Genomic DNA, 14,102 nt, shown 5'->3' with positions numbered 1-14,102 from the left:
TAGAGACTGATGCTGACATTAAATGCAGACTGACTCAATAAGTACAGACTGACTCAACATCATTGGATTAGATTAGATTCCCTACAGTGTGGAAACAGGGCCTTCAGCCCAAAAGTCCACACCGACCCTCTGAAGAGTAACCTACCCAGACCCATTTTCCTCTGACTAACACACCTAACCTATGGGCAATTTAGTTTGGCCAATTCAACTGACCTGCACATCTTTGGACTGTGGGAGGAAACCGGAGCACCTTGAGGAAATCCATGCAAACACAGGGAGAATGTACAAACTCCACACAGACAGTCGCCCGAGGCTGGAATTGAACCTAGGACCCTGGTGATGTGAGGCACCACTGAGCCACCAAGCTACCCTTTGAAGAGTTTGAAGATGAAGAAGACCATAAGACCATAAGTCTTAGGAGCAGAAATTAGGCCATTCAGCCCATCAGGTTTGCTCCACCATTCAAACATGGCTGATAAGTTTTTCAATCCTATTCTCCCACTTTCTCCCTGTAACCCTGGATCCCCTTGACAAGCAAGAACCTATCTATCTCCATCTTAAATGTACTCAATGACCTAGCCTCCACAATGACCTTCTGTGGTAGTGAATTCCATAGATTCACTACTCTCTGGCTGAAGAAGTTTCTCCTCATCTCTGTTCTATAAGGTCTTCCCTTTATTCTAATGCAGTGCCCTCGGGTCCTAGTCTCTCCTACCAATGGAAACATCTTCCCAACATCTACTCCATCCAGGCCATTCATTATTCTTTAAGTTTCAATTAGATTTCCCCCTCATCATACTAAACTCCATCAAGTATAGACTCAGAGCCCTCAAACGTTCCTCATATATTAAGCTTTTTATTTCTGAGACCATTTTCGTGAACATCCTCTGAACATGCTCCAGGGCCGATACATCCTTCCTGAGATAGGGGACCCAAAACTGTGCAAAATACTTCAAATGTGGTCTGACAAAAACCTCAAAAAGCCTCAGAAGTACATCCCTGCTTTTATATTCAAGTCCTCTCAAAATGAATGCCAACATTGCATTTGCCTTCCTAACTACTGACTCAACCTGCAAGTTTACCTTGAGAGAATGCTGGACTAGAACTCCCAGGTCTCTTTGCACTTCAGACTTCTGAATTTTCTCCTCATTTAGAAAATAGTCCATGCTTTTATTCTTCTTACCAAACTGCATTACTCACACTTTCTCACGTTGTACTCCATCTGTCACTTCTTTGCCGACTCTCCTAATCTGTCCAATTCTTTCTGCAGCGTCCCTGCCTCCTTAATACTACCTGTCCCTCTCCCTATCTTTGTATCAACTGCAAACTTAGCCAGAATGCCCTCAGTTCCTTCATCTAGATTGTTAATGTATAAAGTGAAAAGTTGTGGTCCCAACATTGACCCTTGCAGGACACCACTTGTCACCGGCTGCCATCGTAAGAAGGATCCTTTTATCCCCACTCTCTGCTTTCTACCAGACAGCGAAGCGTCTATCCATGATAGTACCTTGCCTCTAACACCATGGGCCCTTGTGCGGCACCTTGTCAAAGGCCTTCATGAAGTCCCAGTAAATAACATCCATTGGCTCTCCTTGGTCCAACTTGCTCATTACCTCCTCAAAGAATTCAAACAGATTTATCAGGTATGACCTCCCCTTAATGAAACCATGCTGACTTTGCCCTATCCTACCATACACTTTCAAGTATTCAGAAATCTCATCCTTCACAATGGATTCTTACGTAGGATCGAGGTTAGGCTAAGCTACCTTTAATTTTCTGTCTTTTGCCTTACTCCCTTTTAAATAGGGGTGTCACGTTAATGATTTTCCAGTCGTCTGTGGCCCTCCCTGTTTCTAGTGATTCCTGAAAGAGCATCACTAACCCCTCCACTATCTCTTCAGCTATCTCTTTTAGAACTCTTGGGTGTAGTCCATCTGATCCAGGTGACTTATCCACTTTCAGATTTTCAGTTTTTCTAGCACCTTTCCCTTGGTGATGGCCACCATACTCAGCTCTGCCCCCTCACTCTTCCACCATGAAGACTGATGCAAAGTAATCATTCAGTTCCTCAGCCATTTCCTCGTTGCCCACTACTAGCATCATTTTCCAGCCGTTCAACATCTACTTTTGCCTCTCTTTCACCCTTTATATATCTAAAGAAATTCTTACAGTCTTCCTTTATATTACTGGCTAGCTTACCCTCATATTTAACCTTCTCCCTCCTTTTTTCTTTTTATGTTGCCATCTGTTGATCTTTGTAAGCTTCCCATTCATCTAGTTTCCCATTGCCCATCACCACATTATATTCTTTCTCTTTTGCTTTTATGCTATCCCCGACTTCCCGAGTCAGCCATGGTTGCCTCATCCTCCCTGTACCATGCTTCTTTTTCCTCGGGATGAATCTCTGCTCTGTCTCCTGAATTACTCCCTGAAACTCCTGCTGTTCCACTGTATTTCCTGCTAGGCTCCTCTCCCAGTCAATTCTACCCAGCTCCTCCCTTATGCTTCTGTAGTTGCCTTTATTCAGCTGTAATCTCATTACTTCTGATTCTATCTTCTCCCTCTCAAATTGCAGAGTAAATTCAATCATATTATGATCACTGCCTCCTCAGGGTTCCTTCACCTTAAGCTGCCTTATCAAGTCTGCGTTGTTGTACAACACTATATCCAGTATTGCCTGTTTCCTAGTGGGCTCCACCACAAGCTGCTCCAAAAAGCTATCTCGTAGACCTTCCACCAATTTCTTTTCTTGCAATCTATTACTGACCTGATTTCACCAGACCACCTGCATATTGAAATCCTGCATGATCACTGTAATTTTGCCTTTCTTACACAAGAAAAAGAATTGGTTGCATTATAGTGTCATAGGGATGTACAGCACGGAAACAGACCCTGCGGTCCAACCCGTCCATGCTAACCAGATATCCCAACCTAATCTAGTCCCATTTACCAGCACCTGGCCCATATCCCTCTAAACCCTTCCCATTCATGTACCTATTAAGATGCCTTTTAAATATTGCAATTGTGCCAGCCTCCACCACTTCCTCTGGCAGCTCACTCCACACACGTAACCACCTTCTATGTGAAAAGTTGCCCCTTAGGTTTCTCTTCTATCTTTTCCCTCTCACCTGAAATCTATGCCCTCTAGTTCTGGACTCGCCCACCCCAGGGAAAAGACTTTGTCTATTTACCCTATCCATGCCCCTCATGATTTTATAAACCTCTATAAGGTCACCCCTCAGCCTCCGACACTCCAGGAAAAACAGCCCCAGCCAATTCAGCCTCTCCCTATAACTCAAACCCTCCAACCCTAGCAACATGCTTGTAAATCTTTTCAAAACGTTTTCACATTTCGCAACATCCTTCTGATTGCAAGGAGGTCAGAATTACATACAATACCCAAAAGTGGCCTAACCAATGTCCCATACAGTCACAACATGACCTCCCAACTCCTGTACTCAATACTCTGACTGAGGAAAGCATACCAAACACCTTCTTCACTATCCTATCTACCTGCGATTCTACTTTCAAGGAGCTATGAACCTGCACTCCAAGGTCTCTTTGTTCAGCAACAGTCCCTAGGACCTTACCATTAAGTGTATAAGTCCTGCAAAGATTTGCTTTCCCAAAATGCAGCACCTCACATTTATTTGAATTAAACTCTATCTGCCACTCCTTAGCCCATTGGCCCATCTGATCAAGATCCCATTGTGATCTGGTTGAGGTTGTAGCTACAGATATACCAATTGCAGCAGCAAGATTGCTATTCTGGGGAATTTCAGATTGGAACAAGCAAGGCCTAAACAGTAACAGAAGCAAATTTCCAAAATGTGAATGGGACACCTTGCTGAACATTTATCAACATACAAGCTGAGAGGCAGCTGACTGAGTCCTAAAACAGACCAGGTACAGCAGCTAAATCTGCGAATTGAGATTGTCATGAGGTTTAAGATCCAATTAGGAGGTTAACACAAAACCTACCAGAACACTTCTTAGCAAGCTGAGGTGATCTGAAGTGGATAATATTAACTTGCCAATGCGCAGTGGGAACAGGAAATAATCCCTGTGCTAGAACAGGTCAATCTGAGGTACATTTGAAAATAACCACATAGTTTGCAGGGACCAAGCAATAAATACAGGAAGGTGGATAGAATATACTGAAAAATAGCTCACTACCATTTTTGTACCTTTGGTGGGAGAGCGGGCTCGCTGTGGAGAAGGGCTACGGCTGGAAAATCCTGGGCTGGCTGTGCGTCTAGATTGGCCAATTCCCAAGGTTCTGCGCAGTGTGGAGTGCAAACTGCCCAACTTGCATTCCATATCCCTCTTGGCAGACTCTACCTTGGACAGTTCTGTTTCTAGACCAGTTACACGGCCTTCCATAGCACTGATCTTTAGCATTAACTCATCTGCTTCCCCCTTGGCATGTTGCAGCTTCAGTTCTAGATTCCGGCTGTTGTCTTGAAATTTCTTCTCATTCAATTGGCAATCCTCCAACTGTTCAAGGAGCTCTTTCTCATGAGCTTTGAACTTATTTTCCATGTCCGTTATCTTCTTCTGGAGATTGGCAACCTGGAAAAGAGAGATAGCACACCAACCTTGTGTTTATCAATACTTTGAGGTTGAATCATGCTCCTCCTAAACTTGGAGGTATGTTCAGAACCAAGATTAACTTCTTACCTTACACATGCACCATCAGTAAGATCACCTCCCGAACATTAAATTGTTTTTTTGCCCTTATTGTATCTCCTACTGAAATGTTGAACTATTGAATCATCTCTGTTATCTCCTCCCTTGATTATTCTAATGTCAAACTCTCTTTAAATTTAAGATTAGATTAGATTAGATTAGATTACTTACAGTGTGGAAACAGGCCCTTCGGCCCAACAAGTCCACACCGCCCCGCCGAAGCGTAACCCACCCATACCCCTACATCTACATCTACCCCTTACCTAACACTACAGGCAATTTAGCATGGCCAATTCACCTGGCCTGCACATCTTTTGGACTGTGGGAGGAAACCAGAGCACCCGGAGGAAACCCACGCAGACACGGGGAGAACGTGCAAACCCCACACAGTCAGTCGCCTGAGGCGGGAATTGAACCCAGGTCTCTGGCGCTGTGAGGCAGCAGTGCTAACCACTGTGCCACTGTGCCGCCCTCTCAAGATTACTCAAATGCTGCTCATTTCTAACTTACAGCAGGTTCCCCTCACCAATTTTCTAGGAGAAAGTGAGGACAGCAGATGCTGGAGATCAGAGTTGAGAATGTGGTGCTGCAAAAGCACAGCAGGTCAGGTAGCATCTGAGGAGCAGGCGAATCGACGGTTCAGGCATAAACCCTTCATCAGGAATGAGGCTTGTGGGTTGGGGCTGAGAGATAAATGGGAGAGGGGGTGGGTTTGTGGGACGTCCTCTCAGGTCACCGATCTGCATTAGTTTACTGGGTCAAGCAAGTCTCAATTTTAATATTCTCATCCATTTTTCAAAATCATTCCATGACTCTGGCCCTTACTGTCTCTGTAATATCCTTCAGCTCTATGGCCCATCCACCCATGATTTTTGGACTCTGCCAGTTCGGCCTTCTTGAGCATGCACAATATTAAAAATGTAATATGCTAATGCTGAGACCCATGATGATTTTCGTGAGGCACTGTCCATTCAATAGCACCTTTTCAAACCTACGATTTCTAACATCCAGAAGATGCATGGCAGCAGGTGCATAGGAAAACCACAGGTAAGTTCCCCTTCAAGCTAAACACCATCTTAAGTTGAAATATATTGCAGTTCCTTCATCTACTCTGGGTTAAAATCCTGAAACTCTTAATAGCACTGTGGGTGATTGAAGTCATTCAAGAAGATACCTCAATATCTTCTTCCCCTGGGCAATTCGGAATGGGCAATAAATGCTGGCCTCACCATTGACACTTACATTCCCATGAACGAATATTAATAAAAGAGAATTTGCCATTAATGTTCTAGTCACACGTGTCTGTGACCTTGAAATGTGAGATAATTCATGCAGGGAACTAACATGTGAATGGAGATTTTTCCAGTCTCCAGAGCTTCAGAAACTCAACCCCAATTTGTGAGTCATCATTGTCTAATTTTATTTTATTTTTTGATATTCTGAGACACCAGACTTCCTTCTGTTAATTTGTTAGTTGAGATCACTGGTAGCACTTTGCCAATGAGTCAAAAGGTAATGATTCAAGTCCCATTCCAGGGCTTGAAGACAATAATCTAGCTGACGTGCTGGTATAGTACTGAGGGGGTACTCCTTCAATAGAGTTAAAAATCACACAAACACCAGGTTATAGTCCAACAGTTTATTTGGAAGCACTAGCTTTCAAAGCACTGCTCCTTCATCAGGTAGCTACCTGATGAAGGAGCAGCACCCCGATAGCCAGTGCTTTCAAATAAACCCATTGAACTATATCCTGGTGTTGTGTGAATTTTAAGTTTGCCCACCCCAGTCCAACACCAGCACCTCCACATCATGGCCTTCATGACTGTTAGAGTCTTTACCTGTTTAGTTGGGTGAGTATAAAGATCCTATAGTACTATTCAAAGAGGGGCAATCTGTGAAACAGTCCATCAAGGTTTGCAACGGTTCAGAATTATTTTTCTGTGGGTGTGTTGCTGCTTTATCAGCAATGAACAATAGTACACCATCCTGCTTTTACCTCCTTGCGAGCTGATTCACGGCCAGTTTCTGCATCTACAATCTTCTGCTTCAGGAGAAAGGATTCCTTCCTGCTCTCCTCCCCACGTTGTTCATTCACAGTTATTAGGGACTGCAATTCCTCCACTTCTTTGCTCTTCTTTGCATTCTCACTGTCCAACATCTTCACCTGAGTAAACAGTACAAGGGGCAGCAGTCAGCAGGTCTGGAAGCTAGTTTCTGGACTTGTCTTTCAGATTAAAGGAAGTTTACAACACTGCATCTTAAATTGGTCATTCATATCAAGAAATTTGTTTTAAAGATCGGGCATGAATTGGCACCAAGGTGCACCCTGGATTAATATCAAGTTAATACCAGATTATTAGAACTTTAAGCAGGTGGGAACAGAGAAATAGCAATTTGGCCCATCACATTCAGCCACAGATCAGAAACAATACCCTTGTGATAGATTCTACAAGTCTATCCAACCACCTGAGGGGAAATGCTGCATAAATTCTCCTTGGTTGAAATAGCCATCAAACAGAGTAGTAAAATTATGCATTCATCCAATGCCTTCTCAAAGTGTTTCTACTGTCCAGACATTATTAAATGCCATTCGACTGCTGCACCTATATACCACATACCACAGGGATTGAAACCTTCCTCTGAACAGAGACTAACAGCATGGTAGCATGTAACTTGAGGGTATAAATATCTCATATTTTATCTTACCCTGGAGCACTTGAAACATTTCACTTTACTGGAAGCATGATCCTTGTAACAATAATCTAATGTTATCCCAAACACTAATATGTCTGAGGCATCTAATGTTTGTACCTAATACTTAGTAGTACTAAACAGTTTGGGTGGAGTTTGCAAATAGTTTGGATGGAGCAGATTTTGTCAGGTGTATCCAGGAAGGATTCCTGACTCAATATGTCAGATAGGCTGAATAGAGGGGAGCCCATATTGGATTTGGTGCTTGGCAATGACCCAGTTCAGGTGTCAGATCTCTCAGTGGGAAAGCATTTCAGAGATAGTGATTATAACTCCCTGACCTATGGAGAGGGATAGGAGCAGGCCGTTATGGGAATATTTAACTGGGGGAGGGGGAATTACAATGCTACTAAGTAGGAACTATGGAGCATAAATTGGGAGCAGATATTCTCAGTGAAATGCATGACAGAAATGTGGAGGTTGTTTAAGGAGCACTTGCTGCGAGTGCTGGATAAGTTTGTCCATAAGGGACAAGGGATGGTAGGGTGAAGGAAGTTTTGGTGACAAGAGATGTGGAACATCTAGTCAAGAGTAAGAAGGAAGCTTACTTAAGATTGAAGAAGCAATGATCAGACAGGGCTCTAGAGGATTACACGGTAGCCAGGAAGGAATTGAAGGATGGATTTAGGAGAACTAAAAGGGGAGTATTAAAAAGTCTTGGCGGGTAGGATTAAGGAAAACCCTAAGGCATTCTACACCAATGTGAGAAACAAAAGGATGGCCAGAGTGAGGGTAGGGCCGATCAGGGATAGTGAAGGAAACTTGTGCCTGGAGTTGGAGGAGTTAGGGGAGGTCCTTCATGAATACGTTGCTTCAGTATTCACTAGTGAGAGGGACCTTGTCATTTGTGAGGACAGAATGAAATCGGCTGATAAACTCGAACAGGTTGATGTTAAGGAGCATGTGCTGGAAATTTTGAAAACATGAGGATCGATAAGTCCCCTCAGCTAGACGGGATATACCCAATGTTACTACAGGAAGCGAGGGAAGAGATTGCCGCACCTTTGGCGATGATCTTTGCATCGTCACTGTCCATCAGAGTAGTACCAGATGATTGGAGAGTGAAAAATGTTATTCCCTTGTTCAAGAAAGGGAATATGGATAACCATGGGAATTACTGACCAGTCAATCTTACATTGTTGGTGGGCAAATTACTGGAGAAGATTCTGAGAGACAGGATTTATGATTATTTGGAAAACCGTAGTTTGATTTGAGATAGTCAGCCTGGCTTTGCGAGGGGGAGGTCATGCCTCACAAGCCTTATTGAATTCTTTGAGAATGTGACAAAACACAGTGATGAAGGTAGAGCAGTGGGTGCGATGTACATGGATTTTAACAAGGCATTTGATAAGGTTCTCCATGGTAGGCTCATTCAGAAAGTAAGGAGGCATGGGATATAGGGAAATTTGGCTGTCTGGATGCAGAACTTGCTGGCCCATGGAAGACAGAGGGTGGTAGTAGATGGAAAGTATTCAGCCTGGAACTGAGTGACCACTGGTGTTCTGCAGATATCTCCTTTTGGGAGCTCTGCTCTTTGGCATTTTTATAAATGACTTGGATGAGGAAGTGGAAGGGTGGGTTAATAAGTTTGCCGATGGCACAAAGTTTTATGGATAGTGGATAGTGTGGAGGGCTGTTGTAGGTTGCAATGAGACACTGACAGGATGCAGAGCTGGGCGAAGAAGTGTCAGATAGAGTTCAACCTGGGAAAAGTGCGAAGAGATTCATTTTGGAAAGTTGAATTTGAATGCTAATACAGGGTTAAAGGCCAGATTCTTGGCCTGGTCAATGATAACCCCCAGGATGTTGATAGTGGGGCATTCAGTGATGGTAACACCATTGAATGTCAATGGGCGGTAGTTAAATTTCCTCTTATTGGTGATGGCCATTGCCTGACATTAGTGTGGTGCGAATGTTACTTGCCACTTGTCAGTCCTAATCTGGATATTGTCCAGATCTTGTTCCATTTGGACACAGACTGCTTCAGTGTCTGAGGAGCACAAATAGTGCTGAACATTGCATAATTATCGGCGAACATCCCCACTTCTGACCTTACGATGGAGCAAAGGTCATTGATGAAGCAGCTGAAGATGATTGGGCCGAGGACTCTACCCTGAGGAACTCCTGCAGAGATGTCCTGGAGTTGAGATCACTAATTTTGAACAATCACAACCATCTATCTATGTGTCGGGTATGACTTCAACCAATATGATTTCCTCCTGATACCCACTGATTACAGTTTTGGTAGGATTCCTTGAAATCCTTGAGTCAAATATGGCCTTGATGTCAAGGGCTGTCACTCTCACCTCACCTCTGGAATTCAGCTCTTATGTCCATGTTTGAAACAAGGCTGTAATGAGGTCAGGAACTGAGTGGCCCTGACAAAACCCAAACTGGGCGTCACTGACCAGGTTACTGCTGAGCAGATGCTGCTTGATAGCACTGTTGATGACACCTCCATCACTTTACTGATGACTGAGAGTATACTGATGGGATGGTAACTGATTGGGTTGGGTTTATCCTGCGTTTTATACACAGGACATACTTGGGGCAATTTTCCATATTGTTGGGTGAATACCTGTGTTGTAATTGTAGTGGAAAAGCATGGCCAGGGTAGCGGGGATGCATATGCAGGAAAACATGTTTGTAAGGTCAAGCCAGACCCCTAAACAAAATATAGATGACCAACAAGATGGTGCAGTCCCATAAGACTGGCAGCAAGGTAAGTATTAAGGAGGTGTGCAAATGCAGACACATTAATGAGGCTCAGGGTAACTAGGTTTTACAAGTTTTCCAAACTGACAACCTTATATTACTATGCAGACAATGTAAATCAAGCAGAAGCTTGTACAACTTTCAGTATCATATACCATGAAAAGGCAGGATGACACACACTAAAAGCCAAGATTAACGTGGGAATGAGTGTCAACGTATTCTTACGACACATCCTGAGAGACATTTCAGAAAGAGGTGCTCCATCGTCTAGCCTAAGAGAGAGCATTTCACAGCATACAATTGGATTCCAATCCACGCATTGGCTGAATCATACTGTAGTGCTGACACACAAACCCATCTTGGCTTCCCAAAATTTTATACTTGATAGGTGTCAATGGTTAAGCAGTGACAGGATTACCAGTATGCACAGTTCTCAGAACAGTCGCAATTCATGAGACACGAACTGTCAACAATCTCCAAGGATATCACTTTGAATACAAGACAAATACCAGAATGATTATGTTTGACATGCTGAACAGATTACTCAGTGCACACAAAGAACACAATATTCCTCTTGATCTGTAGACTGATGCTCTGCTCTATGAGACTGAAGACGCTCTCAAGGGTTGATCCATGACAGTTTGGCCAGAGCCAGTGTAAACCTTCGAAATTGGATTAGTGGTGCTGGAAGAGCACAGCAGTTCAGGCAGCATCCAACAAGCAGCGAAATCAACGTTTCGGGCAAAAGCCCTTCATCAGGAATAAAGGCAGTGAGCCTGAAGCATGGAGAGATAAGCTAGAGGAGGGTGGGGGTGGGGAGAGAGTAGCATAGAGTACAATGGGTGAGTGGGGGAGGAGATGAAGGTGATAGGTCAAGGAGGAGAGGGTGGAGTGGATAGGTGGAAAAGAAGATAGGCAGGTCGGACAAGTCAAGGAGACAGTAACTGAACTGGAAGTTTGAAACTAGGATGAGGTGGGGGAAGGGGAAATGAGGAAGCTGTTGAAGTCCACATTGATGCCCTGGGGTTGAAGTGTTCCAAGGCGGAAGATGAGGCGTTCTTCCTCCAGGCGTCTGGTGGTGAGGGAGCAGCGGTGAAGGAGGCCCAGGACCTCCATGTCCTCGGCAGAGTGGGAGGGGGAGTTGAAATGTTGGGCCACGGGGCGGTTTGGTTGATTGGTGCGGGTGTCTCGGAGATGTTCCCTAAAGCGCTCTGCTAGGAGGCGCCCAGTCTCCCCAATGTAGAGGAGACCACATCGGGAGCAAAGGATACAATAAATGATATTGGTGGATGTGCAGGTGAAACTTTGATGGATGTGGAAGGCTCCTTTAGGGCCTTGGATAGAGGTGAGGGAGGAGGTGTGGGCACAGGTTTTACAGTTCCTGCGGTGGCAGGGGAAAGTGCCAGAATGGGAGGGTGGGTCATAGGGGGGTGTGGACCTGACCAGGTAGTCACGGAGGGAACGGTCTTTGCGGAAGGCAGAAAGGGGTGGGGAGGGAAATATATCCCTGGTGGAGGGTCTTTTTGGAGGTGGCGGAAATGTCGGTGGATGATTTGGTTGATGCAAAGGTTTGTAGGGTGGAAGGTGAGCACCAGGGGCGTTCTGTCCTTGTTACGGTTGGAGGGGTGGGGTCTGAGGGCAGAGGTGCGGGATGTGGACGAGATGCGTTGGAGGGCATCTTTAACCACGTGGGAAGGGAAATTGCGGTCTCTAAAGAAGGAGGCCATCTGGTGTGTCCTATGGTGGAACTGGTCCTCCTGGGAGCAGATACGGCGGAGGCGGAGAAATTGGGAATACGGGATGGCATTTTTGCAAGAGATAGGGTGGGAAAAGGTGTAATCCAGGTAGCTATGGGAGTCAGTGGGTTTGTAAAAAATGTCAGTGTCAAGTCGGTCGTCACTAATGGAGATGGAGAGATCCAGGAAGGGGAGCGAGGTGTCAGAGATAGTCCAGGTAAATTTAAGGTCAGGGTGGAATGTGTTGGTGAAGTTGATAAATTGCTCAACCTCCTCGCGGGAGCACGAGGTGGCGCCAATGCAGTCATCAATGTAGCGGAGGAAGAGGTGGGGAGTGGTGCCGGTGTAATTACGGAAGATCAACTGTTCTACATAGCCAACAAAGAGACAGGCATAGCTGGGGCACATACGTGTGCCCATGGCTACGCCTTTGGTCTGTAGGAAGTGGGAGGATTCAAAGGAGAAATTGTTAAGGGTGAGGACCAGTTCGGCCAAACGAATGAGAGTGTCAGTGGAAGGGTACTGTTGGGGACGTCTGGAGAGGAAAAAACGGAGGGCTTGGAGGCCCTGGTCATGGCGAATGGAGGTGTAGAGGGATTGGATATCCATGGTGAAGATAAGGCGTTGGGGGCCAGGGAAACGGAAGTCTTGGAGGAGGTGGAGGGCGTGGGTGGTGTCTCGAACGTATGTGGGGAGTTCCTGGACTAGGGGGGATAGGACAGTGTCAAGGTAGGTAAAGATGAGTTCAGTGGGGCAGGAGCATGCTGAGACAATGGGTCGGCCAGGGTGGTCAGGCTTGTGGATCTTGGGAAGGAGGTAGAACCGGGCAGTGCGGGGTTCCCGGACTATGAGGTTGGAAGCTGTGGGTGGGAGATCTCCTGAGGTGATGAGGTTCTGTATGGTCTGGGAGATGATGGTTTGGTGATGGGGGGTGGGGCATGGTCGAGGGAGCAGTAGGAAGAGGTGTCCTCGAGTTGGCGTTTGGCTTCAGCGGTGTAGAGGTCAGTGCGCCAGACTACCACTGCGCCCCCTTTATCCGCTGGCTTGATGGTGAGGTTGGGATTGGAGCAGAGGGATTGGAGGGCTGCACGTTGTGAGACTGAGAGGTTGGAGTGGGGGAGGGGGGACGACAGGTTGAGGCGGTTAATGTCCGGCGGCAGTTGGAAATGAAGAGGTCGAGGGCAGGTAATAGGCCAGCGCAGGGTGTCCAAGTGGATGCAGTGTGTTGGAGGTGGGCGAAGGGGTCCTCGGAAGGTGGGCGAGAGTCCTGATTGTGAAAGTACGCTCGGAGGCGGAGGCGACGGAAGAATTGTTCGACATCACGGCGTGTATTAAATTCATTGATGCATGGACGGAGGGGGATGAAGGTGAGTCCTTTGCTGAGGACTGATCGTTCGTCCTCAGTGAGTGGGAGGTCTGGAGGGATGGTGAAAACTCGGCAGGGCCGGGAGCTGGGATCTGGTGTGGGTGTGGAGCTGGGAGTGGGGTCGGAACCAGTACCTGGAGTGGGTGTGATGGTGGGGGGAATGGGGGTGGAGGCATGAGCAGGGGTAATATTGCCCTCGGGGTTCTGGGGTGTGGGTATAGTGACAGTGGGGTCTGTGGGGGGCATGTCAGCAGAATGCAGGTGAGTGGCGCTGGTGGGGGTGGAAGTGGTGGTGATCATGGCAGTAGGGGTGGCGGAAGTCACTGAGCGTGTGGCATCAGCGATGATGTGAGGGCCGGAAGTGGCTGTGGGAGTGGCCATGATGGGGGCGGAAGTGACATCATCAATCAGCATGGGGCTGGTAGCTGCGTCAGCCGCATGGCTAATGGCGTTTCCGAGGCCAAGGGAATCTTCTGGAATGTTTGAGGAGCGCTGGTTATGGAGGTGGGTGGATAAAAGTTTGTTGTACTTACAGTTTTTAATGTTTGAGATGGAATTGAAATACTGTTTGTTGAGAGTATGAATTCTCCTGAGGATGTAGTACAGAGTGGGTCCTTTGCAATTCTGAGAGAGTGTGGCCCTCAGCTGAGGCAGGGCTGACTGGAGAGAGGTTAGGTGACGGCGCATTGCTGCAAGCGTGGAGCGAAGGATCCTGAAGGAGAACTGTTGCCGGTAGAGAATCACATGTCCAAGATGACAATCACATGAATATATGACGTGGCCAGAGATAAGGAAATAATCAATAACTTACAATGCATGAGAGGCATGCCAAATGTATCAGAGGA

The 14,102-nt window shown here is 46.1% G+C and overlaps 1 protein-coding gene across 1 annotated transcript in view; it reads right to left on the bottom strand.

Moving 5' to 3' along the window:
* Positions 1-14,102, bottom strand: part of crocc2 (ciliary rootlet coiled-coil, rootletin family member 2) — a 296,172-nt gene that overhangs the window by 92,485 nt on the left and 189,585 nt on the right. Inside the window, exons 26-27 of the mRNA XM_072573057.1 lie at positions 6,686-6,853; positions 4,188-4,572 (exon numbers count right to left, since the gene is read on the bottom strand). Coding sequence (XP_072429158.1) covers positions 4,188-4,572; positions 6,686-6,853 — 553 coding nt within the window. The remainder of the gene's footprint in view (positions 1-4,187; positions 4,573-6,685; positions 6,854-14,102) is intronic.

The sequence above is a fragment of the Chiloscyllium punctatum genome, chromosome 6 (genome assembly GCF_047496795.1).
Source record: "Chiloscyllium punctatum isolate Juve2018m chromosome 6, sChiPun1.3, whole genome shotgun sequence".
Lineage (NCBI taxonomy): Eukaryota > Metazoa > Chordata > Chondrichthyes > Orectolobiformes > Hemiscylliidae > Chiloscyllium > Chiloscyllium punctatum.
Note: the sequence above shows the minus strand (reverse complement) of the source record. Positions and strands in the feature narration are given on the sequence as shown.